This window comes from Dipodomys ordii, unplaced genomic scaffold (genome assembly GCF_000151885.1).
Source record: "Dipodomys ordii isolate 6190 unplaced genomic scaffold, Dord_2.0 Scaffold15, whole genome shotgun sequence".
Classification (NCBI taxonomy): Eukaryota; Metazoa; Chordata; class Mammalia; order Rodentia; family Heteromyidae; genus Dipodomys; species Dipodomys ordii.
This window is the reverse complement of record NW_012267231.1, coordinates 1,423,273-1,448,689: the sequence shown is the minus strand read 5'-3', so window position 1 is coordinate 1,448,689 and position 25,417 is coordinate 1,423,273. Positions and strand designations below refer to the sequence as shown.

The window sequence follows — 25,417 nt, the reverse complement described above, 5'->3', positions numbered from 1 at the left end:
TGGGGGTAGGGTGGCGTAGGATGGGCGTGGCACTGTGTGGGCGTGGTATGTGGTGGGCGTGGTGTATGATGGGCATGGTATGGGTGGGGGCGTAGGGTGGGTGTGGCACTGGTGGGCGTGGTGTAGGGTAGGTGCGGGTGGGCGAGGTCGTGTGTGTGGCGTACGATGGGCGTGGCTTGGGGGGGTGCTGCAGGGTGGGCGTGGCATGGTGGGCGGGGCGTCTGGTGGGCGCGGTATTGTGTGGGCGTGGCCGCGTGGGCGTGGCCGCGTGGGCGTGGCATTGTGTGGGCGTGGCGCGGTGACGGCGGGCTGCGGTGGGCGTGGCGCCGGGGCAGGCGTGGGGTTCTTCCAGCCTGGCGCCCTGGTGGGAGCGCTCGGGTGTGTAGCCGCGCCCGGCTGAGCCCCGGCCTGGTCTTTTCTCTCCGCAGTGCTGTCTAGCTTCGTCTCCAGGGAGGAAGCGGAAGGTACGCTGCCCCGCGTGGGGAGCAGGGCTCCGCAGGGAGGCCACGCACTGCCCCCCGCGCGGCGCGGCCAGGCCGGCCTGCGAGGGAGGCGGAGGGCTGGGGGCCGGATTCGGGGCTCTGCCCGGGTCGAGGGGGGCACGGACGCCGCCTTCCACGCCGAGCTGCTCCCGGGCTCCGAGCTCCTGCGCCGCTCCACACAGGGAAGTTGTGGGGTGCGGGGGGACTGGGCCCTGCGTCCCGCAGCTCTGTGGGGTGGTCTGATGGCGGCCGTTCTGGCACCGATGTCTCCTGCGCCCGGTCCACGGGGTCCCGGCAGCCGTAGACGAGCCGCAGGGAAGGGGGCCGTCCGCCCTTGCGCGCCGGCGGGGCGGCTCGGGTGCACCTCTCCCTGGTCTCTTTCAGTCGGGGAGGAGATCGAGATGACGCCCATGGTGTTTGCCAAGGGCCTGGCGGACTCGGGCTGCTGGGGGGACAAGCTCTTCGGGCGGCTGGTGAGCGAGGAGCCCCGCGGAGCCCGGCCCCGGGGGGACCTCCGGAAGGCCTCCCGCGCCAGGGTCATCTACGGGCTGGAACCCATCTTCGAGTCGGGCCGCACGTGCGTCATCAAGGTGTCCAGCCTGCTGGTGTTCGGGCCCAGCGGCGAGACGTCTCTCCTGGGCAGAAACTACGACGTCACCATCCAGGTAGGAGGCAGCGGCCACGGCCTCGGCCTCAGGCTCCAGAGCAGCAGCGGAGGAGAGGCTGGGATGTGGCCGGCCGGCTGCTGGCTGGGGAACTGCGCAGGTGCAGCGCTGGGGTGCGGCCGGCCCGGCTGCTGGCTGGGGAACTGCGCAGGTGCAGTGCTGGGATGCGGCCGGCCCGGCTGCTGGCTGGGGAACTGCGCAGGTGCAGTGCACGGAGAGCCCAGTTTTGAAACTCTTTTATTGCTGTGCTGTGGAAGTCCAGTCCCCTTCGGAGCCCTGTCGCTGCGAGGTGACACGAGTGAGGGATTGGGGGTCTCCTGGGGTGCAGGGGCCAGGGCTCCGGGAAACAGGAAACTCTCCCACACCTGGGTTTGAATCAGGTGTAAGGGGACGAGGTGCAGAGAAGGGAGTGGAGGGTACAGGCCCCTGCTCTGGGGCGGGAAGCCCCCTGCAGCCTGCGCTGTGCCGCGCCACGGGCTGGGCAGCCCCGGAAGGGGGGAGCGGGCTGGGCAGCCACAGAAGGGGGAGCGGGCTGGGCAACCACGGAAGGGGGGAGCGGGCTGGGCAGCCACGGAAGGGGGGAGCGGGCTGGGCAGCCACGGAAGGGGGGAGCGGGCTGGGCAGCCACGGAAGGGGGGAGCGGGCTGGCCCATGGCACCCGGGTTTCCCTGATCCCAGGGCTGCAAGATCCAGAACATGAGCCGGGAGTACTGCAAAATCTTCGCGGCGGAGGCCCGGGCTGTCCCCGGCTTTGGCGAGGTGCCCGAGTAAGTGAGGGGCGGCCAGGGCAGAGCCACCGTGCGTGGGTACCCCACGGTCAGCCCGAGGGCGCTGTCACTGGGTCTAGAAATAGATGTCCCCACTTTAGAGGGGGTCTGTCCCACCCCCAGGTTTTGCGGGTTGGTGGCTGTGGGCTTTCGGCCCCCGTGGGGGGTGAGGACATGTGGGTGGAGGCCTCCGTGGGGGGTGAGGACGCGTGGGTGGGGGCCTCCGTGGGGGGTGAGGGCGCGTGGGTGGGGGCCTCTGTGGGGGGTGAGGATGCGTGGGTGGGGGCCTCCGTGGGGGGTGAGGATGCGTGGGAGTGCTGGCCTCCCTCCATCCCGAGGTGCAGCGCGTTTTCTCCTGGCTGGCGCTGGGCTCTGTCCCAATGGCCTCTTCCCTGCACAGGCCTCTGCCCCCACCAAGCCCTGCGCCGTCTGCCCGGAGGCCCAGCAGCGTCTGGCCTCAGCCTCTCTCAGAGGGCAGGGAGGGGGGGACAGGACCATGAAGTCAGCGGCCTGGGGTCCGTTCTGAGCTGGGGCTGGGGCATCTCCCTGGCTGGGCCGGCCCTTCAGCTCCAAGAATACAGAGGGGCTAGAGGGAGGTGACCTGGGGCCAGACTCCCGCCCGTGTGCTCAGGATCATCCCGCTCCATCTGATCTACCGGCCCGCCAACAACATCCCCTACGCCACGCTGGAGGAAGACCTGGGCGAGCCCCTGGAGCCCTACTGCTCCCGGGAATGGGGCGCCGGGGCCCCCACAGCCTCCAGCAGCTCCGAGGCCATGCAGAAATGCCGGAGCTTCCAGCACTGGCTGTACCAGTGGACGAACGGCAGCTTCCTCGTCACGGACATGGCAGGTACGCGCGTGGGCAGCCCACCTGCATGTGAAGGCACACGGTGGGGCGGGCCGTGGTGCAGCGCAGGTCGGATGCCTGCAGCGCCCTCTTCCCAGCTCTCCCAGGAGACCCGCTCGGGCCGTTTCCTGTGAAATCCCAGTGCACACCCAGGGCCTCGTGCAGGAGGGCACTCCTGCCCCCTCAAAATTGGAAAGTAATTTGCTTTAAAAACAATGACATGGGGGCTGGGAAGGTGGCTCCATGGTAGAGTGCTTGCCCAGCATTCACGAAGCCCTGGTTTTGATTCCTCAGCACCACATGCACAGAAAAAGCCAGAAGTCGGGGCTGGGAAGGTGGCTCAGTGGTAGAGCGCTTGCCTTGCATACATGAGGCCATGGGTTCGATTCCTCAGCACCACATAGGAAGAAAAAAGACCGGAAGTGGCGCTGTGGCTCAAGTGGTATAGCTCTAGTCTTGAGCTGAAGAACTGAGGGACAGGACCCACACCCAGAGTTCAGGCCCATGACCAGACCGAAAAAAAAAAAAGAAAAAGAAAAAACCAGAAGTGGCGCCATGGCTCAAGTGGTAGAGTGCTATCCTTGAGCAAAAGGAGCTCCGGAACTGAGCCCAGGAACTGAGTTCAAGGCCCCAGATTGGCAGAAACAAAACCAAAGCAAAAATCAATGACATGGGCTGGGGGCCGGTGGCTCACGCCTGTCATCCTAGCTACTCAGAAGGCTGACAGCTGAGGATTGCAGTTCAAAGCCAGCCCAGGCAAGAAAGTCTGTAAGACTCTCTTTCACCAGAAAATTAGAAATGGCACTGTGGCTGGAAGTGGTAGAGGGCTAACCTTGAGCAAAAGAGCTCAGCAAGAAAGACAGACAGACCAAAGCATGACCAAGCATGGTATTGCTTTCCCGTAATCCTAGTACTTGGGAGGCAGGGGCAGGAGGATTGCAAGTTCAAGGCCAACCTGGGTTATACAGGAGACTTTGTCTTCAATATCAGTGACAAGGAAAGAAAACCAAAGCGCAGACGGCCTGCACACTCAGGTCCCGCGCGGGGGTCAGGGAGCACTGGTGTAATGAGAAAGGAGTGTGCTCCGTGCGTGTTTGTTGCACGGAGCCGTTTCTCACCTCCGGAACCACCCTTGCATGGTCCTCGCCGCACTCTTGGGCGGTTGAGAGTTTAAGTGACTTGTGAGAGAGCTGGGCTGGAAATCTGGGTGTGGCCGATCCCACAGCCTGCACTGGTTCTCCCGCACCGAGATAGCCAAGAACAGCCGTGGGAAGATCCTGGGCACGTTGAAAATGAGCCAGCATCGGGCGCCTGGTGCATGTGGCTGAGCCGCGCAGGCAGGGCTGGGCTGGCTTCTCCCCGTCCACGCTGCGGGCTCCACCCCCACGGTCCCCCACGCCTCGGTCCCCCCTGGTGCGGGGAGAGCTTGCAGCCGTCCGCAGGGGAAGTGTGAATCTGCCGCATCCAGCGCGGAGTCCCCAGTTTCTCTCCCCTCCTCGGGATTCTTTCATCTGTGGAGACCGAGGTCAAAGTTTTAGTGGAGCCGGGGCCGGTGCAGCTGGTGGCCCCGCTTGGGCCGGTGCAGCTGGTGGCCCCGCTTGGGCCGGTGCAGCTGGTGGCCCCGCTTGGTCCGGTGAGCTCAGCCTGGCAGCTAGCACTGCACCGTCAGTACAGTGCTGTTACTGAGTGAACGAGTAACTACAAGGTGCCAAGGCATTGGTCTGAGACATCTCCTGTCCTGGGAGGATGGGGTACGGGGGCTCCCGGTGGTGGCCGTGAGGGGGCTCTGAGCTGAGCCCCTGGGAAGTTCCTGTCCTACACGGTGTCTGTGTGGATGGGAGGCGCGGGGCCCGGGGCCCGGCCGGCCACATCCACAGCCTCTCTCTTTCCCTAGGGGTGGACTGGAAGATGACTGACGTGCAGATTGCCACCAGACTGCGAGGGTGAGTGCTCCTGGGGTGGGAGAGGCACCAGAGAGGACCCCCCTGGTTCTCCTGGCTCTGCGGTGCTGGGCCTGGGGGTGCTGCCCCCCTATGCCTGGCCCCAGGTCTGAAACTGCGCACTGAGGCCCCCGGCGCCCCGCAGGTGTGCCCCTCGGAGTCTCCCCACATCTCACTTGAGAAGGGCTGGCAGTTTTGCTGCTAGGTGCCAGTGGCGCACGCCTGTAATCCCAGCTACTTGGGAGGCGGAGATCTGAGGATCGCAGTTCCACGTCAACTAGGGCAGGAGAGCCCTGACTCGTACCCCCATCAATCACCAGAAAGCTGCGAGTAGAGCTGTGGCTCAAGTGGTAGAGCGCCAGCCCTGAAAGCTCAGGGACAGCGCCCTGCATGCAAGCCCTAGGGCTGGTGCGTGTACGCGCGCGTGCACACAGACACACAAGCCAGGCTCCCACCACAGAGCAGCCACACCGAGCCCGGTGCGAGGTGGACGGAGCCAGTGCAATACTGAGGCTCTGGACACTGCCACCTGACGTGTCCCTGGGAGTGTCCTCTGATGGGGCCAGCCAGCCCCAGGCCCGTCCCCGGCCGGCCCTCACTCAGCACCCCCCCCCGTTTGGCTGCAGATACCAAGGTCTCAAGGAGAGCTGCTTCCCTGCACTGCTGGACCAGTTTGCCTCCTCCCACCAGTGCAACCCCTTCTGTGAGATGCTGGGGCTGACGCCCCTCAAGGGCCCCGAGGCCGCCCACCCCCCGGCCAAGGCCAAGGGCTCCAAGAGCCCCTCTGCTGGCCGGAAGGGGCCCCAGCTGAGTCCTCAGCCCCAGAAGAAACCCCAGCCCAGCCCGCAGGGTGCCAGGAAGAGCATGCCGAGCCCCAAGGCCACCCCTCGGGCCTCGGAGGCAGCCGCTGCCCTGGCACCAGGTCACCCCCGAGCCCAAGAGGGGGGCTCGAAGCCCCAGGGCACGCGGTAGCCCCAACTGGAGGCTGGGAGCCTCCACCTAGCCGCAGACCAACCAGAAAGCAGCTTGAACCGGATGGACATTCTTGATCCAGGACTGGAGAAGAGGCCCCGCTGAGGCACCTCCGGGCCTCTCTGCGCCTCTTGGAAGGCTGGGGCCGGCGGCAGCTGCCGGCCTCTCCTGTGCCGGCCGGCCGGGGGCGCCCGGGGCTCTCAGGCCTTGAGCCGGCCGCGCCTCCGCGAGCCGTGTTGAAGTTTACACTTGCCACTGCCAAGCTCCCAAGCCCTCTGCATGCGTCCTGCACCCCAACCTTCCCCTCCCCCGCCCTGGCCCAGCCCTGCCGGGGGGGGGCACCCTGGCGCTTTTGGCCGGCACTTGCCCTCAACTCGGCTCTTCCCGGCCTCCGCTGGGCCTGTGACTGACCCTCAGGGTCCCTTCTTCCAGCAACTCGGCCTCCCTCACTGCCGCGTACCCCCAGAGCCAGCCTTGCGCCCTGGTCTCCGCCAGCAGGCGCCAGCTCTTCTTCCTGGTCGCTGATGCCCACTCGCTGCGCCCCTCGGCTGGCTGCGAGCCCGCCTGCCGCCTGCCACTGTAGCTCCTGGCTTGTCCTTTGTCCAGAGGCTCCACAGCCCGCCCACCAGGGCCCAGTGGGGGGGGGGACAGACCCAGGGGCCTCTCCTTGCACCCCACTGTGTCCCCCATGTCTCTACTTCCTGGCTTGTGAGGCAAAACCTGGCACGGGGGGGTGTGTGCTGACTCAGAGGGGCCTCGCGCTGAGGGGTGCGGGGTCACGGTGAGGGTCACCCACGGGGAGAGGTCTGGGGCCCTCTGGGGAAGGAAGGCTGCTGTGTGCTCATGGGCTTGGGCAGAGAGGCGCCCACACCACGTCGCAGCCAGCGCCAGACTCGTGCTGCGGCCCTGCGCCCTCCTGCGTGGCCCCGGGGACCCCAGGGCCTCGCGGGATGCGGGGCGGGAGGGGGGCGGGCTAGCCTGCTCCCCTCGGAAGGCAGGAGGGGCAGCAGCGCGGGCCCCGCTGGCCACGTCGGGCGTGGGGTGCTAAGCCCTCTCTTGCCAGGCTCCACGAGGGTCCTGTCACCCCCAGACTGACGGCAAAAGGGAACCGTGTCGACTGGAGTAGAAAGCCCGCATCGGGGCTCCCAGCACGATTTGGGGCTCAGTCTTCTGTGGCGACGGCACGTCTGTGCGTCTGGGCACTGTCAGTGCATCTGGAAGAGGGTGGCGAGGGGGGAAGAGCAGAGCCCCGGGGCTCGGCCGCCTCCCGTGGCCACCTCCACCGTGGCAGGCCCCGGAGCGGCTGAGCCTCCCGTCCCCTGCACGGGTCCTTCCTGGCTGGACATCTCCCTTCCATTCTGACATTTCTAACTTCTCTACCTCCTCCTGGCTCGGGCGGCTTCTTGGCTTCCCTCCGGACCCGTGTTCCCCCAGCCCCGCCTGCACGGCCGGGAGGCCGGGAGCAGGAGAGCGGCCAGCGAGCGCTCGGTCCAGTCTGCAGCGGCCAGCGAGCGCTCGGTCCAGTCTGCAGCGGCCAGCGAGCGCTCGGTCCAGTCTGCAGCGGCCAGCGAGCGCTCGGTCCAGTCCACCGCGCTGCAGACACGCTGCGCGGGCCCCGCCCAGGTGGCCGGCGGGAGACCAGGCCCAGGCCGCTGCCCTTCAGCCCCCGGGGGGTCAGGGCAACAGAAACGAATGTGGACCAACCTCAGCAGGACAAAAGCTTCCTGGGAAAGGACGTCGGGCAGCTCACAAAACAGAGCGAGTGGTTGAGCCATCAGCCTCGCCTGAGGTGCCGCGGTCAGTCTCCAGCGGAGTCCGGCGCTTGCGATTCAGATTCCAGGGAGGAGAATCTGGCTTGGAGAATCTGGCAGGGCCTCATAGATTGGGAGAGAGGAAAAGATGGGATTTCGTATCAGAGGAGTGGATGAGTCGACAGGGTTTCAGGGGCAGAAGGTAGACCTGCGCACACACGTACACACACACACTCTTGCCACGCTCTCTGACTGCCATCCAGAACAAGCCCTCTCTGCTTGGGGTATTTCGGGGGTGACACGGCCACTCTTACCCCAAGCCCAGCACCACCATGGCGGTCTTCCCCTGTCTAGTGTTGTCATAGTCCCACTTCGAAATTCTGTGGGGAAAACCCACCAAGCCGGCGGCGGGTGGCGGCGGCGTGTGTTGACTCTGCCCCGGGGACCCTCAAACCTCCATAGCAGCCTGCGCCTGGGCCACGCAGCGCCCCGGACGGCCTCTCTGTGTGGTGCCTCTGGAGCCGCAGCGGAGTCCCCCCACACCACCTCGCCCTCACCAGCCACTGCCTGCGGCCCAGGAAGCTTGGCGCGGCCCCAGGCTCAGCTTTTGTTGCTACAGCACGTTCTCTTGTGGATGGAATGAGGGAGGAGAGGGCCAGGAGAGCATTGTGGGTCTTGATGGCTGGAGAAGCATGATAGGTAAAGAGGGCATGATGGGTAAATAAGAGGAGGCCTGATGGGTAAAAGGAGGCCTATCAAGGGCCATCTTGGCCAGGGCGGGTGGAGGGGAGGGTGGGAGGAGGGGGGAGGGAGGATGAGGGGTGCTCCACACCCCGCTGTGAAGCAAGCAGAGCAGTGGGCCAGGGAGGGGGCTCCTAATCAGCCAGAGTGTGAGCAGACCCCAGGCCCCCGGGTCCCCTGCCACACTCTCCTCATCAGGACACCCATGACCACCCCTCCCCTGCAGAGGCCCCCGCGGGTCATGTGACTGGGCAGCGGCCCTGACCGTGTACAAGGCTTTCCCAGGTCGGGGCCACACTTGCCCCAGACCCAGCCCAGAACCGGAGCTCCCCAGACCCGTCCGCTCGAGTACGACGCCCCTGGGTGCTGTACACAAGTTTTGCCTGCCTTGCGAAGGAAACGCGCGGACGCCAGCCGCCCCGCAGCTCTGTGCACGGGCGCAGGAGTTCGTGCAGGTGTTGTGAGGTCGCCGGCCTCTGAACACGCATCCGACCGCCGCACAGGGAAAACCCTCCCCCGACCCGGCCATAGATCCCAGATACACAGCCCCGACTCCCTCGGGCAGGCAGGACGGGGGACCCTGGTGCCCCCTGAGAGTCACGGTCAGATTTTCCTCAAGAGAGTTCCTGGGATCTTGTCCTTCTGGCCAGCTGGGTCCGGATACCTGGTGGGAAATCATGGCTTTACCTCGGCAGCTCAAGGCAGACTTGTCGGCCACCCCAAAGTCTTTGATGACAGGAGTTCCTAGGCGATGTCTCAGGGCTGTCTGGCCATTTTGTTTTGTGGGAGCCAGCCATTGCTGAACCACAGCTGAAGGTCTGATTTCCATGCTCACACCGGGACCCCTGCCCAGCCCGTGATGATGCCCGCCCAGCCCGCGATGCCCGCCCAGCCCATGGCGATGCCCACCCAGCCCACGATGATGCCCGCCCAGCCCGCAATGATGCCCGCCCAGCCCACGATGCCCACCCAGCCCGCGATGCCCGCCCCTCTGCTGCCCAGCACAGGGAACCTCTTTTACCACATCTTCCAACTAGCACTTGGGCGTAGCCGGGAGGGCGTCTGTGTCTGTGTTCTGGGCCTGCGGAAGATGGGAGGCCGGGGGGGGGGGGGCGAGGCTGGGTGCATGCCAGGGACCCAATAAAGCATTTGTGAATTCCTGCCTTTCTTGTTTTTTTTTTTTTTTTTTGTAATCAGCATCATCATCACTTTGCAGTACTGAGTTTGAACTTAGGGCTTCATGCTTGCTAGGTTGGTGCTCAAGTGCTGAGTCAAATCTCCAGCCCTTTTCTGGTGGGAGGTGTGGGTCCAAGGAGCCAGGCAGAGGAAACCACCGGCGGGGACCCTCGGGCCTGCAGGTGGCAGCTCCCCCCAGCCTGGCACATCTGGCACATCTGTTCCCGCCGCCACCACCGCCGCCGCTCCTGAGGACCTCAGCAGTCTGCAGACAGGAGCGGCTTCCCGGCAGGCGCCGCCCTTGCGGGTCACCCCACAGCCTCAGACCTGACCATGCCCAGGACAGACGAGATCCCTGGACAGAGGGGCCTGCCCGCATAGTGGCCTGACAAGGAGCCGTGAGGATCCGCACGGCCCAGCGGGCAGCTGCTCTGCCCGGGCTTTGAGCGATCCTCGGGTCAAATGTCAACCACGCATCCAGGCCCAGGAACTCCACCCGCGGACAGTTCCGGTAGAATCCTTGCTCTGGGCTATTGGGGGTGGGGGGCTGAGAAAGTGCCTTCCTCCCCTGCAGGCGTGGGAAGCCGGAGCTGAATCCCGGCCACACAGCCACACCGTGGGTGGGGGTGGGAGGAGGACAGGGTCAGTCTTTTGTGAATGAGAATGCTTCTCCCCACGGGGAGTACATGGATTCTAGGAGAGCTTTGTGCAGAAAGATAAAGAATAGGGGCAGGGACCAGAGGCTCATGCCTGTAGTCCCAGCCACTCAGGAGGGGAAGATTCCCACACACAGCTGGGAAGGCAACCTGTCTACAAGAAAATGTCTCGGGTGACAGGCAGCGTCCACCGCCGGGACACCCCGGCCTCCGCCTGTGGTCTTCGTCCTCTGCACGCAGTTGTGCTCTGTGTGCTCTGAATGACACAGGACTGCTTTCCAAATGAAACAGATGTGAGTAGAAGCCGGTGGCAGTGGACCCCATCCCACGCAGGAGAGAAGCAGGCGGCGGACCCGCCTCGGCCTCCCTGCCCGCTGCCGGCGCCTGGGCGGGGTGCAGCAGTGTGGGCGCACGGCTCTGCCAGCCCGGCCAGGGCCGTCTGGATGACAGGAAGGGCGTCCCTGTGGCGGGGGCAGAGTGAGGGGAGGCCTGGAGGAGGAGCACCGCCCGGCGCGCTCCCCAGGGCTCCCGGCACCCACCAGAGGGAGCCGGAGAGTCCCCCCTCGGCCCAGGCCCTGGGGCTGGCAGAGGCCTGGCGGCAGTACTGTGGCCACGCCAGGCCTCCAGGGCCCGTCATCTTAGCAGACGGGGTCCTCACTTCTTGCCCAGGGTGGCCTGGGCTGTGATCCTGCAATTCGTGCTTTTCGGATGACAGGTGCACGCCGCTATCCCCAACTATTTTGTTGAGATGAAGTCTCATACACTTTTTACCGGGGCTGCCCTAAAAACTGCAATCCTCCCGATTTCAGCCTCCCAAGAAGCTAACATTGGACTGGGAGGGGTGGGGAGAAGGGGGAGTGGCCCAGGTGGTAGAGAGCTTGCCTAGGAAGCAGGAAGCCTGAGTTCAAACCTTAGTAGAAAAAAAAACAAAACTAAGATTATAGGCATGAGCTACCACACCCTCCTCCCCCTCCTCCCCCTGCCCCTCCTCTTCCTCCTCTTCCTCCTTCCCTTCCCAACTTGAACTCTTGATCCTCCAGGCTCAGCCTCCCGAGTTCAGGGATTACAGCCCCGCGTTACCACGCCCGCCCAGCGCTAGAGTACCATTAATTATTAAAGAGATGTGCTGACCCCTTGCGGAAAAGCTTCCTGTTTACTTTGAAGACGGAGGAACTGAAGTGCTTGCCCCTTTGCTCTGTACCCGGTTTTGCTTAGGCATTTGTTGGAACAAAACAAGATACAGGAGAAAAATATGGCGTGACTTTGGCCTGGTGTGTGTGACTGTGTCAGGCTGCAGAGCTGACACGCACTTCCTGTCTGTGTCAGCCCCACTCCGTACCCCATCTTCCCGCTCAGGGACGGCAGCTCCAAGAACAGTGGCCCCTCCAGCGAGAGGAGACAGATGCAAAATGAAGCTGAGGTGCGGGGCTGGGGGCGGCACGCACGCACGCAGCTTCCCGGGCCAGGGGCCTGGGGCTAGGCCTGACGGGGTGGGGTGGGGTGGGAATGAGGAGGGGAGACTTTGGGGGCTGCTGTGCCTCCCCTCCCTCATCTCCTGGTCCCCGGCCAGAACTCCTGGGCCCACGCCCAGCCCCCCCCCCCCAAAAAAAAACCAAAAAAAAAAAAGAGAGAGAGACGCAAGTCTGCCATTTGAGCCAAAACTCCCCCCCCCCCCCCAGTCTCTGGACTCTGCCCCAAGTTCTGCTGAGATGACAAGGCGGGGCTGGCGGGAGCAGCCTGGACCCAGTCCCCTGCAGTGCGGCGTCCAGGCCACCTGTCACCAGACCGTGAGTAGGACCCGCGCTCTGCGCAGGAGGACCCACTGTGTGAGGGGGTGTTTGGGTTAAGTGGGGGTGCTTCCTAAGGCTAGGAAGGAGGGGAGGTAGGAATGGGAAGGAAGGCCTCCTTACGCTCCTTCCTCTTTGATTTGAGGCAGAGAATACACACACACACACACACACACACACACACACACACACGCACACGCACACGCAGCACAGGCTGGATTTGAACTTAAGATCCTCCTGCCTCAGCCTCTCCCGTGCGCGGCTGGCTGACTCTCCCTGACAGTAGCACCGCGGTCCTGTCCGTGAGCAGCTTCTGCTTCCGGGAGGCGTCGGCGTCCGGGGAGGGCGAGGGTATGGATGGGCCTTGGTCAGCCTGGCTGGATCACCGGATGAGGCGCCCCCCTGGCGTCCCCGTGGCGTCCCGTCCCGTCCTTGGCGCCAGGCAGCTGCGGGGAGTGGCAGCGCTCGGCCACCCTTCAGGCGCGCTGTGGGCGCTGGCCGGGGCTCGGCCTGCAGACACTGGTCTGGCACAGGCCCACGGCTGAGGCCGGGCGGGTACCACAGGCGCTGGGGTCCGGCCCGGGCATCCGCGCCCCCCCGCCCCTCTCCTCTGACCCCTCCTCTGGCCCCGCTCTGTCTTTCAGCTGGACGGTCCAGCCCATGGCAGAGGCCTTCTCCCTGGCGCCCGCGGCCCGCGGCCTGGACAACATGGGGGCCGAGTTCTTGGAAAGAATGGTCTGTCCACGCCCTGCCTGCGCATCAGCTCCCGGGGCCTGGGTGGCCGAACCCCCGCTCCCCTCAGCCCCTCCTCCCGCAGCTTGTATGCTCAGACCCCCCCAGGCCCTACCAGGTGCTGCCCCCCACAGTCCCGCACAACCCCGCACACAGCCCCCCACAGCCCCACACACAGCCCCACACACAGCCCCACACACAGCCCCACACACAGCCCCACACACAGCCCTACACAGCCCCACACACAGCCCCACACACAGCCCTACACAGCCCCACACAGCCCCACACAGCCCCACACAGCCCCACACACAGCCCCCTCCCCGCCCTGCACAGCCTGCACACAGCCCACCCCCAGCCCTGTACAGCCACACACAGCCCGCACAGCCCCATACCGCCTGGGCAGTGGGGAGGAGGGGCAGTGGGGAGGAGGGGCAGGAGGCCTCGGGGGCCTGGGGGAGCGCACGGCCTTGTCCTTGCTCCCCACCGGCCTGCCCGAGGCCGATGGAGGACCGCAACCAGAGTTAGGAGTGGAATCCCGCACCCCGGCCCTCCTCAGTCTGACGGCGACCCCTCATGGCCCGGGGTGCGCGCATGCCCTGGCTTTAGGAGGAAGGCCGGCTCCCGGGCGGCGACCCAAGGCCCGCACAGCCGCAGGTCGGGGATGGCTGGAGTGCCGTGCACCCCGGGCCCTCCTCCCGGTGGTAGGTGACCGGTGACCCCCCCCGGGGGTGGGGGAGGCCACCTTCCCGCCCATCGGTCTCTGGAACACTTTGGACACTTTGGGGAGCCCCAAAGCTCCGTTCAGATTCCCGAGCTGGGCCTTGAACAGGGCCATTGCTGCAGCCCCTGCGGGAGCTGAGCGCAGACAGGGAGGGGCCGGGGACACCCCTAAAGAGCGGCCGGTCTGCTCGACGCTCAGCCCGACGGCAGCGGGGCACCCGCCGTGCCCCAGCTCCCCTCTGGGCCAGGGCGCGGCCCACACGCCAGACCCGAGTTTGCAGGGCTGCGGGTGGCTCTCACACTGGGAATGCCCATGGGGGATGCTGGGGGGTTGGAGAGCTAGGAGTCCCCACCAGGTGGGAGCTCAGAAGCACCCCGTGGACCTCGTGGACCCCTCCCCAGGAGAAGCCTGCAGCCGGTTCAGAGAGCCAGAAGCTTCTGCCAGGAGCATGCCCAGCTGCTGCGCTGGGTGGTCACAGGCCTGCTCTGCACGGGTGAGGGCCTGTCCCACGCAGGACGCCATCCATCCGCCCGTCACAGGCACGGCGCGGGGCGCGGGGAGCCCCAGCGGGCCGGGCGTCAGGGAGGACCTCCAGGAGGAGGTGGCCTTCAGTGCCGGGGGTGGGGCGGAGGTCAGGCAGGTGGAGGAGAGAAAGGCGCGAGGCGGGAGCCTGCAGCTGAGCGGGGGCGGGGGGGGAACCAAAGGTGAGCCGGGTGGGCACGGGCGCGGAGTCCGGTGTGGCCGCAGGGTAAAGTTCCAGTGGAGGAGTGCTGTGCAGGGGGGGGGCGCACGTGTGTGTGTGTGTGTGTGTGTGTGTGTGTGTGTGTGTGTGTGGCTGCACCGTCCTGTGGACCGTTCACTCCGCACACCCCTCCGCCAGTAGCTCAGGTCTGAATCCACGAGGCTCGGTGCGCACCTGTGGCCGGCGGTGCTGGGAATCCCCCGGGGTCTCAGGCAGGCCAGGCCAGCTCTGTGCGCGGTCCGCCTCCCGAGGAAAGCCAGCCTGGGCCAGGGTGGGGTCGGCCGTGCCCAGCGGGTGGGGGCGGGTCGCGGGCTGGTCGCAGGCAGGGCGCAGGCGGCCGGCCTCACCAGCACGCCGCTGTCACTGCAGCCTACGCGGCCTTCCTGCTGGTGGCCTGCCTTCTGGACGTGCACAGGGCCCTGGCGCTGCTGGTCCTTACGGGCCTGGCCCTGGTCTTCCAGGCCCACAGCCTGCTGAAGAGGCTTCTGGGGCCGAGGCTGGGCAGGTGCATGGCGTTCCCATGTGTGGGCCCCCCCAGAGGTTCCCGTCTGAGCCTCTGGTTTAAGAGGTAAGTGGGGAGAGGGCTGGGAAAGTGGCTTAGGGGTAGAGTGCTTGCCTTGCATGCATGAGGCCCTGGGCTCGATTCCTCAGCACCACATAAGCAGAAATTGCGTGTGGTGCTGTGGCTCAAGTGGTAGGGCGCTCACCTTGAGCTGAAGAGCTGAGGGACAGCACCCAGGCCCAGAGTTCAAGCCCCACGACCGACAACAACAAAAAGAATGCCTGTGCATGTGCGTAGGGATGCGCTGCGTGCGTGTGTCTGGGGGTTCTCAGGTGTGCCCAGGTGTGAGGCGTGGGGCTTCCTGCCTCTCTCTGCAGGGGTGTGGCGCTGGCTGCCGCCGTGGGCCTGGTCTTGTGGCTGTCTCTGGACACGTCCCAGCGGCCGGAGCAGTTGGTCTCCTTCGTGGGGATCTGCGTGTTCGTCCTCTTCCTCTTTGCCTGCTCCAAGCACCGCCGTGCTGTGAGTGCCTGGCTGCGTGGCTGGCTCCATGTCCCTCGGCAGCCCCGCCCTGAGAGCCTGGAGTGGCGTTGACCCGGACGGCGGGGACGCAGCGCGGAGGAGCTGGCTGTCAGGGGCGGCTGCGGCTTCTCCTGGAGCCCCAGCAAGTCCTTGGGCTCAGGGCCTGCCCCCCAACAGCATACTCGCCCGTGCCAGTGAAGGGGCAGCCCCTGAGCGACCCCGTCCGCCTCTGCTGAGCCTCGCGCAGCTCTGTCCATGGGGGACACACGGGCGCCGGCCAGGCAGTGACCCCCGAGGCCACGGCGGGGGGACGTGGCGCGGCGCGCCCGGGTCCGTTTGGGTTTTCCGTAGTTCCTTGGTTAGGCTGTGGCACAGCGCCGGCTGCCGCTCTGGTGTGGACACCGAGAGGACGCGGCCCCGTCCCCTGTCCCCCAGCCCCGCTCGCGCGCCCTGTGTGGAGCGCCAGCACGGAGCTCACGGGACCCTCCTCGGCAGGTGTCCTGGCGCGCCGTGGGCTGGGGCCTTGCACTGCAGTTTTTGCTCGGACTCTTCGTCATCCGAACAGAACCTGGATTCGTTGCCTTTCAGTGGCTTGGGGAGCAGATCCAGGTGAGTCCCAGGGACCCCGCGGGGAAGGGGGGGACACGGTATTGGGAGGATGGAGGGGGAGGCGGCCACAGAGATGCCCAGGGCCCAGGAGGGCAGATGGGACCCGAGCCCGGCGGCGGGGGACAGGTGCCGGCCGGGCAGCTGCCCTCGGCTTAGGCTGGGCTGCAGCCGGGTGAGCAGCCCGGAGCAGAAAAGCCCTCAAGGGTCAGTGCCCAAGCCCCAAGACCAGCACACACGCGCGTGCACACACACACACATGCATTCATGCACACACACACACAACTGTGGATTACTGCTTTGGTGTGCATCAATGGACACACCCCGCCCAGAGCCTGGAGGCCCCAGGTCCCCCCTCCCTACCCCCCCCGCCCCACATCTGTGGCCACAGTGTCCCACCTCCCGCCCCCCCGACCTCCGCCATCCCCTGACCCCTCCTATGTCAGGTGTTCCTGAGCTACACCGAGGCCGGCTCCAGCTTCGTGTTTGGGGAGGCGCTGGTGAAGGAGGTCTTTGCCTTTCAGGTGGGTGAGCTCTGGGTCCCGGCCCAAGGCAGGGCACGGAGGGGAGCCCAGTGCCTTTCCCAACCACCCCCTTCAGGGCAGGAAGTGCTCAGGCTGGGGGAGGGCGGGCAGCGGCGGGCGGGCAGCGTGGAGAGGGCAGAGGCTCCAGGCGTGGCGGTGGGCCCGTCCAAGAGTCCCGGCCCTGCCGGTCCCTTGCCACTGCCCGGGCCACCCGGCCGCTGCTCCCCAGGTCTTGCCCATCATCGTCTTCTTCAGCTGCGTCATGTCGGTGCTCTATTACCTGGGCCTCATGCAGTGGGTCATCCTGAAGGTGAGTCCACGCCCCCCGACCTCCCGACCTCCCGACTAAACGCCGTGACCCTGCGGTCCACGCCTCCCAGAATCTTCTACTCCCAGCGCTGGGAGGTCCTTGCACCGCTGACTCTCTCCCCCCTCCCGTCTCTCTCTCTCTCTTTCCCTCTCTCTTTCCCTCTCTCTCCCTCCCTCTCTCTCTCCCTCTCTCTCCCTCCCTCTCTCTCTCCCTCTCTCTCCCTCCCTCTCTCTCTCCCTCTCTCTTTCCCTCTCCCTCTCTCTCCCTCCCTCTCTCTCTCTCTCTTGCTCTCCTCCCTCTCTCCTCATGAAGGCCACCTGCTCCCTTCCAGATTGCCTGGCTAATGCAGTTCACCATGGGAACCACAGCCACGGAGACCCTGAGTGTGGCGGGAAACATCTTTGTGAGCCAGGTGGGTACAGTAGGGGACCCCATCTCCTGGAGCTCAGAAGCACCCAGAAAGAGCCGCTGAGCCTCCTCCCTGGGTCTCCCGACGCTCCATGGGGGGTCCCCCCTCACTGCCCACAGAGTCCCGCACTTCCCACCACTCTGCCACTCCAGCCTACCAGCTTAGAGACTCACAGATCCTTCCTCTCAGGGTAAACTGAGGCTGGGCCTGGGCTGAGGACAAGCTTGGTGTTCTAGCTCGCTTCTTCCTGCTGGATCTTTCCGCAGCCTCCCCCCCCTTTTGGAAAGTGTATTTCCAGTGTGATGTGGGCTCCAAGGGTGCCGCCGGCCCCCAGTCCCCTCAGCTCCTCCCGGGCGGGGCCGCTGGGGGCTGCCGCACGCTGGAGTCCCCCAGACCCCTTTGCCAAAAGGTGCTCTGTTTCATTGGATAGTTGGGGGAACTTTGGAGAATTTTTATCTTTTTTTGTTGTTGGTCATGGGGCTTGAGCTCGGGGCCTGGGCGCTGTCCCTCAGCTCTTCAGCTCATAGCTGGCACTTTACCTCTTGAGCCACAGCGCCACTTCTGGCTTTTTCTGCTTATGTGGTGCTGAGGAATCGAACCCAGGGCCTCAGGCAAGCGCTCTACCAGTGAGCCACCTTCCCAGCCCAACGCTCGGCTCTTTTTATGCCGTGGCACACCTGCGCGTGTTTTTCTGCCATGCACTCCGCGAGGGTGTTGAGTTTGCTTCTCTGATTTCAGCCAATCACCACAGATATAAGCTAAGTTGTCTCCAGTGTCCCCGAGGCTTTCAAATGAAGCCTGTGCAGTGATATAAAGACACACCCCCCCCCCCGCTGTGGGATCAGACGTGTCCCCTGCTCCAGCCTCCTTGGCTTTCCTGGGTCTCGAAGGGTGTGGGGAGCAAGGCCCGGGTGCCCGCGTGCCAGGATCGGATGGCAGTGCGGCTCCAGGGCGGGCCCGTGGGACCCCTGCCCCGGGCAGGGCGGGGGGGTCCACAGCCCGGCTGGGCCGCCATCTTTCCCATCTGTAGACGGAGGCTCCTCTGCTGATCCAGCCCTACTTGGGGGACATGACGCGGTCGGAGGTGCACGCCGTCATGGTGGGGGGCTACGCCACCATCGCCGGCAGCCTGCTGGGTGCCTACATCTCCTTCGGGGTAGGAGCCCTCCCCCTGCCTGCCCAGGTCCTACCCACCCCCAGGCGTCCCCCACTCCATCGGTCTGTGGTAGCCGGGCTGCGGGGCTGGGGAGGGGAGCGGCAGGCAGGCCTGGTGTGCGGGGGGGGTCCCCCGTGTTCCCCCTCCCTCCCCACCTCGCTCCACTTAATGAGCATCCAGGCAAGGCGCCAGGCAAGGTGCCGATGCCTGCGGGCCCCGTGGGATGGAGGGGGCTCAGAGAACCAGCGCAGTGGGGGGGCATCAGAGCCCGGTCTGTCAGATTCCCAAAACGGTGCTCGTTTCTCCACCATCCCACACCTGGTGTTCCTGGGGATCTGTGCAGCCCCAGCCTGGGCTCGGCTCCCCCCCCCCCCGCATGTCCCTAGGTCAAAGTCCAGCGGTGTCACCGGGCCCCACCCGCCGCGTCCCCTGCCCCCCCCACCCGGGCTGGCGCTTTCCGCGTGCAAAACGCTGCCAGCCTTCTGAGAGCCTCTGCTTTCCTTTGCTTCTTCCCAACGACCCAAGAAGTGCTGGAGTGCTGTGCAAGTTCAACAGAAAATCTCTTTCCTCCAGCCTCCCGAGGCGCCGGCCACGGGCTGCTGAGAAGCTCTCTCCTGCCCCCGCCTGGCTGTCGCTGCCACTGCTCTGGCCCGAGTGCCTCCCTCCCAGCTCCCCCCCCCCCCAGCCTCTCCTCCACCTCTGGATTCCAGACACCTTCCTCGTGACCTCTTGCCTCCAAGTCCTGGGGTCCCGTTGCTGGTACTGGAGTGTCCCTGGGCTAGTGGTACCACAGGCCCCGTGAGACAGACAAACCCCTCACACAGGGCAGCTGAGCTCGGGAAAGGCCCGAGGGCAGGGCCAGGCTGTGAGACAGCACAGAAGAAAATAATTATCAATAATCTGGATGGATTAGCTAAAATGGGTGTGGTAGCTCACTCCTGTAATCCTAGGTACTTGGGCAGATCAAAGCTTAAAGCCAGCCTAGGCAAAAAAAAAGTGAGACCCCATGTCAACAGAAAGAGCTGGGCTTGGAGTTGTGAACCTGACATCCCACTACGTAGGAGGTATAAACAGGAGGCTCAAGGTTCAGGCCACCTGGACAGAAAGTGAGACACTATCTCAAAAATAACCAGAGCGCTAGAGGCATGGCTCAAGCGGTAAAGCACCCGCCTGGCAAGTTCAAACTCCAGGATGGCCAAAAATTAAAAGCTAATTTGACTTATTTCTTTTTACTTTTAAAACTTCTGCTGCCCAGAGGGACAGTGGACTTGGGATGGTGGGGGCAGGGGGGGGCCGTGGAAGTGTGCAAGGTCTCTGAGAGGGTCTGTGTGCGGGCCTCACCGCTGCCTAGGACTCAGCCCACGCGAGGGCTGATCTGGGCCAGCTCTGAGGGACCCCAGCTCGGCTTCCAGAGCCATCAGCTACTGGGAGGAGCCCAGAGCCTGTGGTTTTGGGCAAGTCCCGTTTAGTTCCTTGGAGGCTCAGGGTTCAGCACTACACCTTGCTTGCAGACGCCCCGGGGCACTTGTGGGGTGCTGTGTGGAGGGCCTGTGACCCTCCACGTGTGAACAGTCATGCATGGCATACGTGGGTCCACCCGAGCCTGGCTCGAGGCCCCCCCCCCCCGCTGCCCTGGGCCAGGCCCCTGCTGGCATTCTTTCTTCTGGCTCGTCCTAGCCCCACAGTTTTTTTTCTCTCTCTCTCTCTCTCTCCCCATCTCTCTCGCAGATCGACGCTGCCTCTCTCATCGCGGCCTCTGTGATGGCGGCCCCGGGCGCCCTGGCTCTCTCCAAGCTGGTCTACCCCGAGGTGGAGGAGTCCAAGTTCAGGAGTGGGGAAGGGGTGGAGCTGAGCTCCGGGTGAGCGGCTGGGGGGGCGCAGGGCACCGGGGTGGGGGGGCTATGGGTCCCACCTGGTGGCAAGCGTGTGTGGACCACACTCAGCTGCCCCTTTTCCTTCCCTCCTCCACAGCCACCTGGTCACCCTCTGTGGGCCCCTGGGGACACTTTTAAACCAGCACAGGGGACACGGGGGGGGGGGGGGAGACGCCCAGTCCCCACACCAGGCTCTGGACTAGACCGCGAGCTTCTATCATTTTATATTTTTTGATGTTGTTGGTTGTGAGATTTGAACTCAGGGCCTGAGCGCTGTCCCTGAGCTCTTTTGCTCAAGGCCAGTGTGCTACCACTTGAGCCACAGCGCTGCTTCCAGTTTCCTGGTGGTTCATTGGAAATAAGAATCTCACGGACTTTCCTGCTTTGAACCAGAGATATTTTGCTCTTCCTCCCCCCCCCCGAATTCCTCAAAACCTGGGCTAGTTTTGCACTCAGAACACAGCTCACTCGGCCAGCCGGCTCTCTCCCGAGGGTCAAAGCCGCGCGTGGCGGCGGCTCCTGCCTTGCCTGGTACACCCCAGTCTTCCCCTGGTCTTCCCTGGCGCCTTTCTCGGTGTCTGGGGGACGCGGGGCCCCTCTGGTCCCCAGCCCTCTGTGCCAGGTCCCTCTCTGAAGCCTTGCGGCTTGCGGACATGGCGTTCTGACCGCTGTCCCCTCCCTGGCGACAGAGCTGCTCAGAACCTGGTGGAGGCAGCCAGCAGCGGGGCCGCCGTCTCCGTCAAGGTCGTGGCCAACATTGCCGCCAACCTCATCGCCTTCCTGGCTGTGCTGGCCTTCGTCAACGCCGCCCTCTCCTGGCTGGGCGCCATGGTGGACGTGCAGGGGCTCAGCTTCCAGGTGGGCCGGCGGCGGGGATGGGGTGTGAGGGAGGGTAGAGCCCCGCGTGCCCCGTCCCAGCCCCTCCTCCGCCGTGTCCCAGCTCCTCTGCTCCTACGTCCTGCGGCCGGTGGCCTTCCTGATGGGCGCCGCCTGGGAGGACTGCCCCCTGGTGGCCGAGCTGCTGGGCATCAAACTGTTTCTGAACGAGTTCGTGGCCTACCAGAGGCTGTCGGAGTACAAGCAGCGCCGCCTGGCGGGGGCTGAGGAGTGGGTCGGCGGCACCAAGCAGTGGATCTCGGTGAGTGGCCCGTCCGCGCCCAGGACGGGGTGGCCTCCCGGGTGCCAGGCCCCTCCCGTCCTGGGGGCCAGCTGCTTCCCCGTACCCGGCCCCCAAACCAGGGAGCGGAGCCCAGTCAGTCACACCAAAGGTGGGGCGTTAAGATGGGGGGGTTGAAGGATAGACGGGGGCTGTCCTTGAGCTCACTAGGGTGGGGTGGGGGGGGCGCAGCGGGGAGGGAGCCCCCGCGTGGAGGGCATGGAGCCTTGCCGCCGCCGCCTTCCCGACTCCCTTGCGCTTTTAGGTGAGAGCGGAAATCCTCGCCACCTTCGCCCTCTGCGGGTTTGCCAACTTCAGCTCCATCGGGATCATGCTGGGGGGCCTGAGTGCGTGGCAGGGAGGACCCCCGTCTCGCGCAGGGGCTGCAGCCTGCGCCTCCCGCAGCTCTTGGGCGCCACAGCGTTGGGGGGCCTCCATCCCGGCTCAGGGAGGATGCTCCCCTCCCCGTCCCTTTCCGCTCCCCCTCTGCCCTGCCCTCCCAGCCCTCCCCGCGCGGCTCGCAGGGACCAGGGCCGGGGCAGGTGCTGGGTCTGGAGGGCTGAGTCTGGGGAGCACTGGGTGGCTGGGCTGTGACCTCACGGGGGGCGCGGGGCGTGGCTGGCGAGGGGGGGCCTGCTTCGGGCCCTGAGCGCCGCTCTCCTCGCAGCCTCCCTGGCCCCCCAGCGCAGGGGCGACTTCTCCCAGATCGTGCTGCGGGCGCTGCTCACGGGGGCCTGCGTGTCTCTGGTGAACGCCTGCGTGGCGGGTGAGTGGCCCACGTGTCCCCGGTGAACGCCCCTGTGGTGGGTGGAGGTGAGCTGGGCCAGCTCGGGGCTGGGGCTCCGACCCCGGCCGCTTTCTCCCCGCAGGGGTCCTGTACGTGCCCAGGGGGGCAGAGGTGGACTGTGCGTCCCTCCTCAATAGCACCCTCAGCAGCAGCAGCTTTGAGGTGTATCAGTGCTGCCGTGAGGCCTTCCAGAGGTGAGGGCCGGGGCAGGGGGTGGGGCGGGGTGGGGCCCGGACTGGGCTGGGTGGGGGCTGGGCACCAGAGAACAGAAGGTCTGGCTCGGGGCACAAGGACGGCCCGCAGCAGCAGCTGTGGCCACGGCCAGGGGAGGCAGACACCAAGGTGTGAGGATCCAACTTGGGGACCAGGGACCCGGCGTGGTGTGTCCCCCGTCCCCCCGCCCCCCAGTGGAGGCTCCACTGCCCCATCACCTTCTCCACAGCCTAGAGCTCGGCCCTGCGCTGGGCCCGCAGGCCCTGAGCAACTGCTGCCGCTTCTACAACCACACGGCCTGCGCCTAGCGAGGGGCCCCCTCCGCACGCCTGTCCTCACCCTCCCTGCGCCCCTCCTCCAGGAGACCCCTCTTCACCTGCCCCCCCCACCGGTGGGAAGGGTGTGGGGGGATGGGGGAGAGGCCCCTCCCTCTCCTGCCCCGCCTCCAGCAGCTCCTGGTCACACCTCCTCTCCCCCCTCTCTCCCCCGCACTCCTGGACCTCTGCCCTAGGGTGCCCCCCCCCAGGCTTCCCAAGCAGGGTCCCGGAACACTGGGAGCAGCGTCCAGCAGTGCAGGGCTCCAAGGCCCGAGGCCGCTCCGTTCAGGAAGTGCGGGGCTAAATAAAGTGAGCGCTGGCTTTGCTCTGGGTGTCGCTGGATGGATCGATGCAGTGCCCTGCTATTTTGGAATAAGAACCTTTTTCTTGATATTGGGGCCTGAACTCGGGGGCTCCTGCTTGCCAAGACAAGGCGCTCTACCAGCTGAGCCGTGCTGCTAGCATTATTATTGTCCAAGTAGGTGTGGCTGTGCCCGAGCCGGCTCCCAGCGCGGTCCTCCTCCTCGTGTCTGGGGATGACAGGCCTGTGCCCTTGTGTCCACACATTGGGGCGGGGGAGGGGCAGAGGTGAGTCACCTCAGGAAAGCTGTATGTGCACCAAGCTCACTCCTCCCTTTCCTGTGGACTAGTAGAGTGTATGTGCTTGTGCGCATGTGTGCATTCAGGCACGCATGTGTGTGTGTGTGTGTGTGTGTGTGTATGGGTATGGGTATGTAGTCTTGGGGCTTGAACTCAGATCTGTCCCTTAGCTTTTTTACTTAAGGCTAGCATTCTACTACTTGAGCCACAGCTTTTTGGTGGTTCATTGGAGATAAGTCTCATGGACCAGGTGCCAAGGGCTCATGCCTGTCATCGTAGCTACTCAGGAGGCTGAGAACCGAGGATCATGGTTCAAAGCCAGCCCGGGTAGGAAAGTCCATGAAATTCCTTCTCCAATTAACCACCAGAAAACTGTGTCCAAGCCAAAAAAAAAAAAAAGTCTCACGAACTTTCCTGCCAGGACTGGCTTTGAACCGCAATCGGCAGATCTCAGCCTCTGGAGAAGCTGGGATTACAGGCGTGACTCACTGGCGACACACTCACCTATCACTTACTTACATCCATTTCCTACTGTATAACCAATGTTTTGCTTTGATCTCAGTTTTTAAATAATCCTACTTGCCAAAGTAATACATGCTCTCTCTCTTTTTTTTTTTTGTGGGTTGTGGGGCCTGAACTCTGGGCCTGGGCGCTGTCCCTCAGCTCTTCAGCTCAAGGCTAGTGCTCTACCGCTTGAGCCACAGCACGCCACTTCCGGCTTTTTCTGTTTATGTGGTGCTGAGGAATCGAACCCAGGACCTCATGCATGCAAGGCAAGCGCTCTACCACTGAGCCATCTTCCCAGCCCCCATGCTCATTATTTTTTTTGTGTGTGTGTCGGTCGTGGGGCTTGAACTCTGGGCCTGGGCGCTATCCCTCAGCTCTCCAGCTCAAGGCTAGCGCTCTACCACTTGAGCTACAGCGCCACTTCCGGTTTTCTGGTGGTTTATTGGAGATAGGAGTCTCACGGTCTTTCCTGCCCGGGCTGGCTTTGAACCGCGATCCTCAGATCTCAGCCTCCTGAGTAGCTAGGATTACAGGCATGAGCCACCAGCGCCCGGCATTATTTTTAAGAAGCCAAATCTTACAGACAACCTGCAGGAATGTTCTAGTTCCCTTTCCACACCGCAGTCTTCCTGCCCTTTGAGACTGGTGAGCACCCAGGTTTGCTCTGAGCCAGGATCCCTGCTTCTTCCCATTGTCTTCACCTGAGCCAGGATCCCTTCTGTCTGTCGGCCCAGCCGTTCTCACCATACCCAGAGCAGAGTCAGAGCTCTGCCCAGGCCTGATGGAGGCAGGCAAGGGGCTGGAGACAGCCAGACCTGGGAGGAGATCCAAGAGAAGGCATCCTGGGCAAGAAGAAGTTGGAGAGGTGACGGTGGTCAAGGGAAAACAGGGGGTTCCTTTAGATGACAAGCTTTACAAAAGAGTGATGATTCCTGAGCAGGGCGCTGACGTTCAAAACCGCAGGTCAGGTGAGTATGCGGCGCAGTGCCTGGCATTGTGTCTCTGTGGATCCCGGGACGGGGCAGCCTGCAGTTGCCCTGGGAGCACTGGGTGTCACCTTGTCCTGGCCAAGGTCTGTGTCCAGGGGAGCCTTGCACCATGCGGACTGCTTGGGCTGTGCTGTCACATGCGGCTGTTGGCAGGTTGCTTCTGCCATCTACTGTGTGACCCCGAAGGGAGTCCCAGTGGAGGGAGGATGCAGGAGGCCCCGAGGAGGTTCAATGGGCTGGGGCTGTGCGAGGGCACTCCGGGCGCTGCCCAGGCTCGGGGCTGACCACAGGAGGAGAAGGGTGGGGGACGGGAACAGGGAAGTCAGCCCAGGGCTGGCAGCTGGCAGCTGGGGGTCTGAGGTCTGTGCCAAGGGCCGGAAGGGCTCTGGGCCTGGGAAGGGCGTGGAGGGGAGGTGGAGGAGCAGGGGTGGGAGCGCGGTCGCAGACCCCAGCCAGGAAAGCCGGGGGCTCGTGTCTGCCCATCCGTCCGCGCAGCCGGGGCCCAGGCCAGGGGGTGGGTGAGGTAGGGCCAGGGCCTGGATTGACCGGTGGAGAAAAGCAGCCCGGGAGTCCACCACGGGGGCTCCGCAGCTCGGCTCCCGTGGACCTGCGAGGCCCCGGCTTGGAGGTCTCGGGGTGGAGGCCGGCCCAGCACCGGGGCTGCCGTCGGGCCCCGGCGGAGGCCGGGAAGCACTGCCCCGCCCCTCCGCCCGCGGCCCCGCCCACACACCCACCGCCCCGCCCACACACCCACCGCCCCGCCCCTCGCACATCGCTCCGCCCCTCACACATCGCCACGCCCCTCACACATCGCCACGCCCCTCCACCTCGTTTCCCGCGCAAGCGCAGTCGTGTGGGCTAGTCAGTCTGGGCGCCACCGCCCTCCGGGGTCACCGCGGGGGGCTGGCCGCTCGCAAGGCCCGGCGCGGATTGCGGAGTCGGAGCCCGAGCCGCGGCGCCCGCAACG

General features: G+C 65.0%; 2 protein-coding genes across 2 annotated transcripts in view; both read left to right on the top strand.

The window, feature by feature from the left end:
* The window catches only part of Alpk3 (alpha-kinase 3), a 29,429-nt gene extending 17,098 nt beyond the window's left edge, over positions 1-12,331 (top strand). Inside the window, exons 9-20 of the mRNA XM_013011860.1 lie at positions 429-464; positions 867-1,147; positions 1,826-1,914; positions 2,546-2,766; positions 4,658-4,706; positions 5,330-5,671; positions 6,108-6,254; positions 6,766-6,856; positions 7,110-7,348; positions 11,326-11,419; positions 11,679-11,790; positions 12,033-12,331. Of these exons, the coding sequence (XP_012867314.1) occupies positions 429-464; positions 867-1,147; positions 1,826-1,914; positions 2,546-2,766; positions 4,658-4,706; positions 5,330-5,671; positions 6,108-6,254; positions 6,766-6,856; positions 7,110-7,348; positions 11,326-11,419; positions 11,679-11,790; positions 12,033-12,331 (2,000 nt within the window). The remainder of the gene's footprint in view (positions 1-428; positions 465-866; positions 1,148-1,825; positions 1,915-2,545; positions 2,767-4,657; positions 4,707-5,329; positions 5,672-6,107; positions 6,255-6,765; positions 6,857-7,109; positions 7,349-11,325; positions 11,420-11,678; positions 11,791-12,032) is intronic.
* Slc28a1 (solute carrier family 28 (concentrative nucleoside transporter), member 1) lies at positions 11,743-22,667 on the top strand. Its single transcript, XM_013011996.1, has 18 exons — positions 11,743-11,786; positions 12,431-12,521; positions 13,125-13,219; positions 13,641-13,732; positions 14,351-14,549; positions 14,861-15,002; positions 15,498-15,611; positions 16,055-16,132; positions 16,362-16,442; positions 16,774-16,854; positions 17,882-18,007; positions 19,736-19,866; positions 20,571-20,739; positions 20,822-21,019; positions 21,303-21,384; positions 21,705-21,803; positions 21,907-22,018; positions 22,267-22,667. The coding sequence occupies exons 2-18, from the start codon at positions 12,447-12,449 to the stop codon at positions 22,343-22,345; spliced, it is 1,953 nt and encodes a 650-aa protein (XP_012867450.1). The 5' UTR covers positions 11,743-11,786; positions 12,431-12,446; the 3' UTR covers positions 22,346-22,667.
* Positions 22,668-25,417: the final 2,750 nt, after the last annotated feature.

Bases quoted from the DNA above. Each gene is read 5' to 3' on its own strand.
- Slc28a1 (XM_013011996.1), top strand. From the start codon at position 12,447: ATGGCAGAGGCCTTCTCCCTGGCGCCCGCGGCCCGCGGCCTGGACAAC. The intron at 19,867-20,570 runs GTGAGCGGCTGG...CCCTGGCGACAG, and splicing joins GGGGTGGAGCTGAGCTCCGG to AGCTGCTCAGAACCTGGTGG. The intron at 21,385-21,704 runs GTGCGTGGCAGG...CTCTCCTCGCAG, and splicing joins GATCATGCTGGGGGGCCTGA to CCTCCCTGGCCCCCCAGCGC.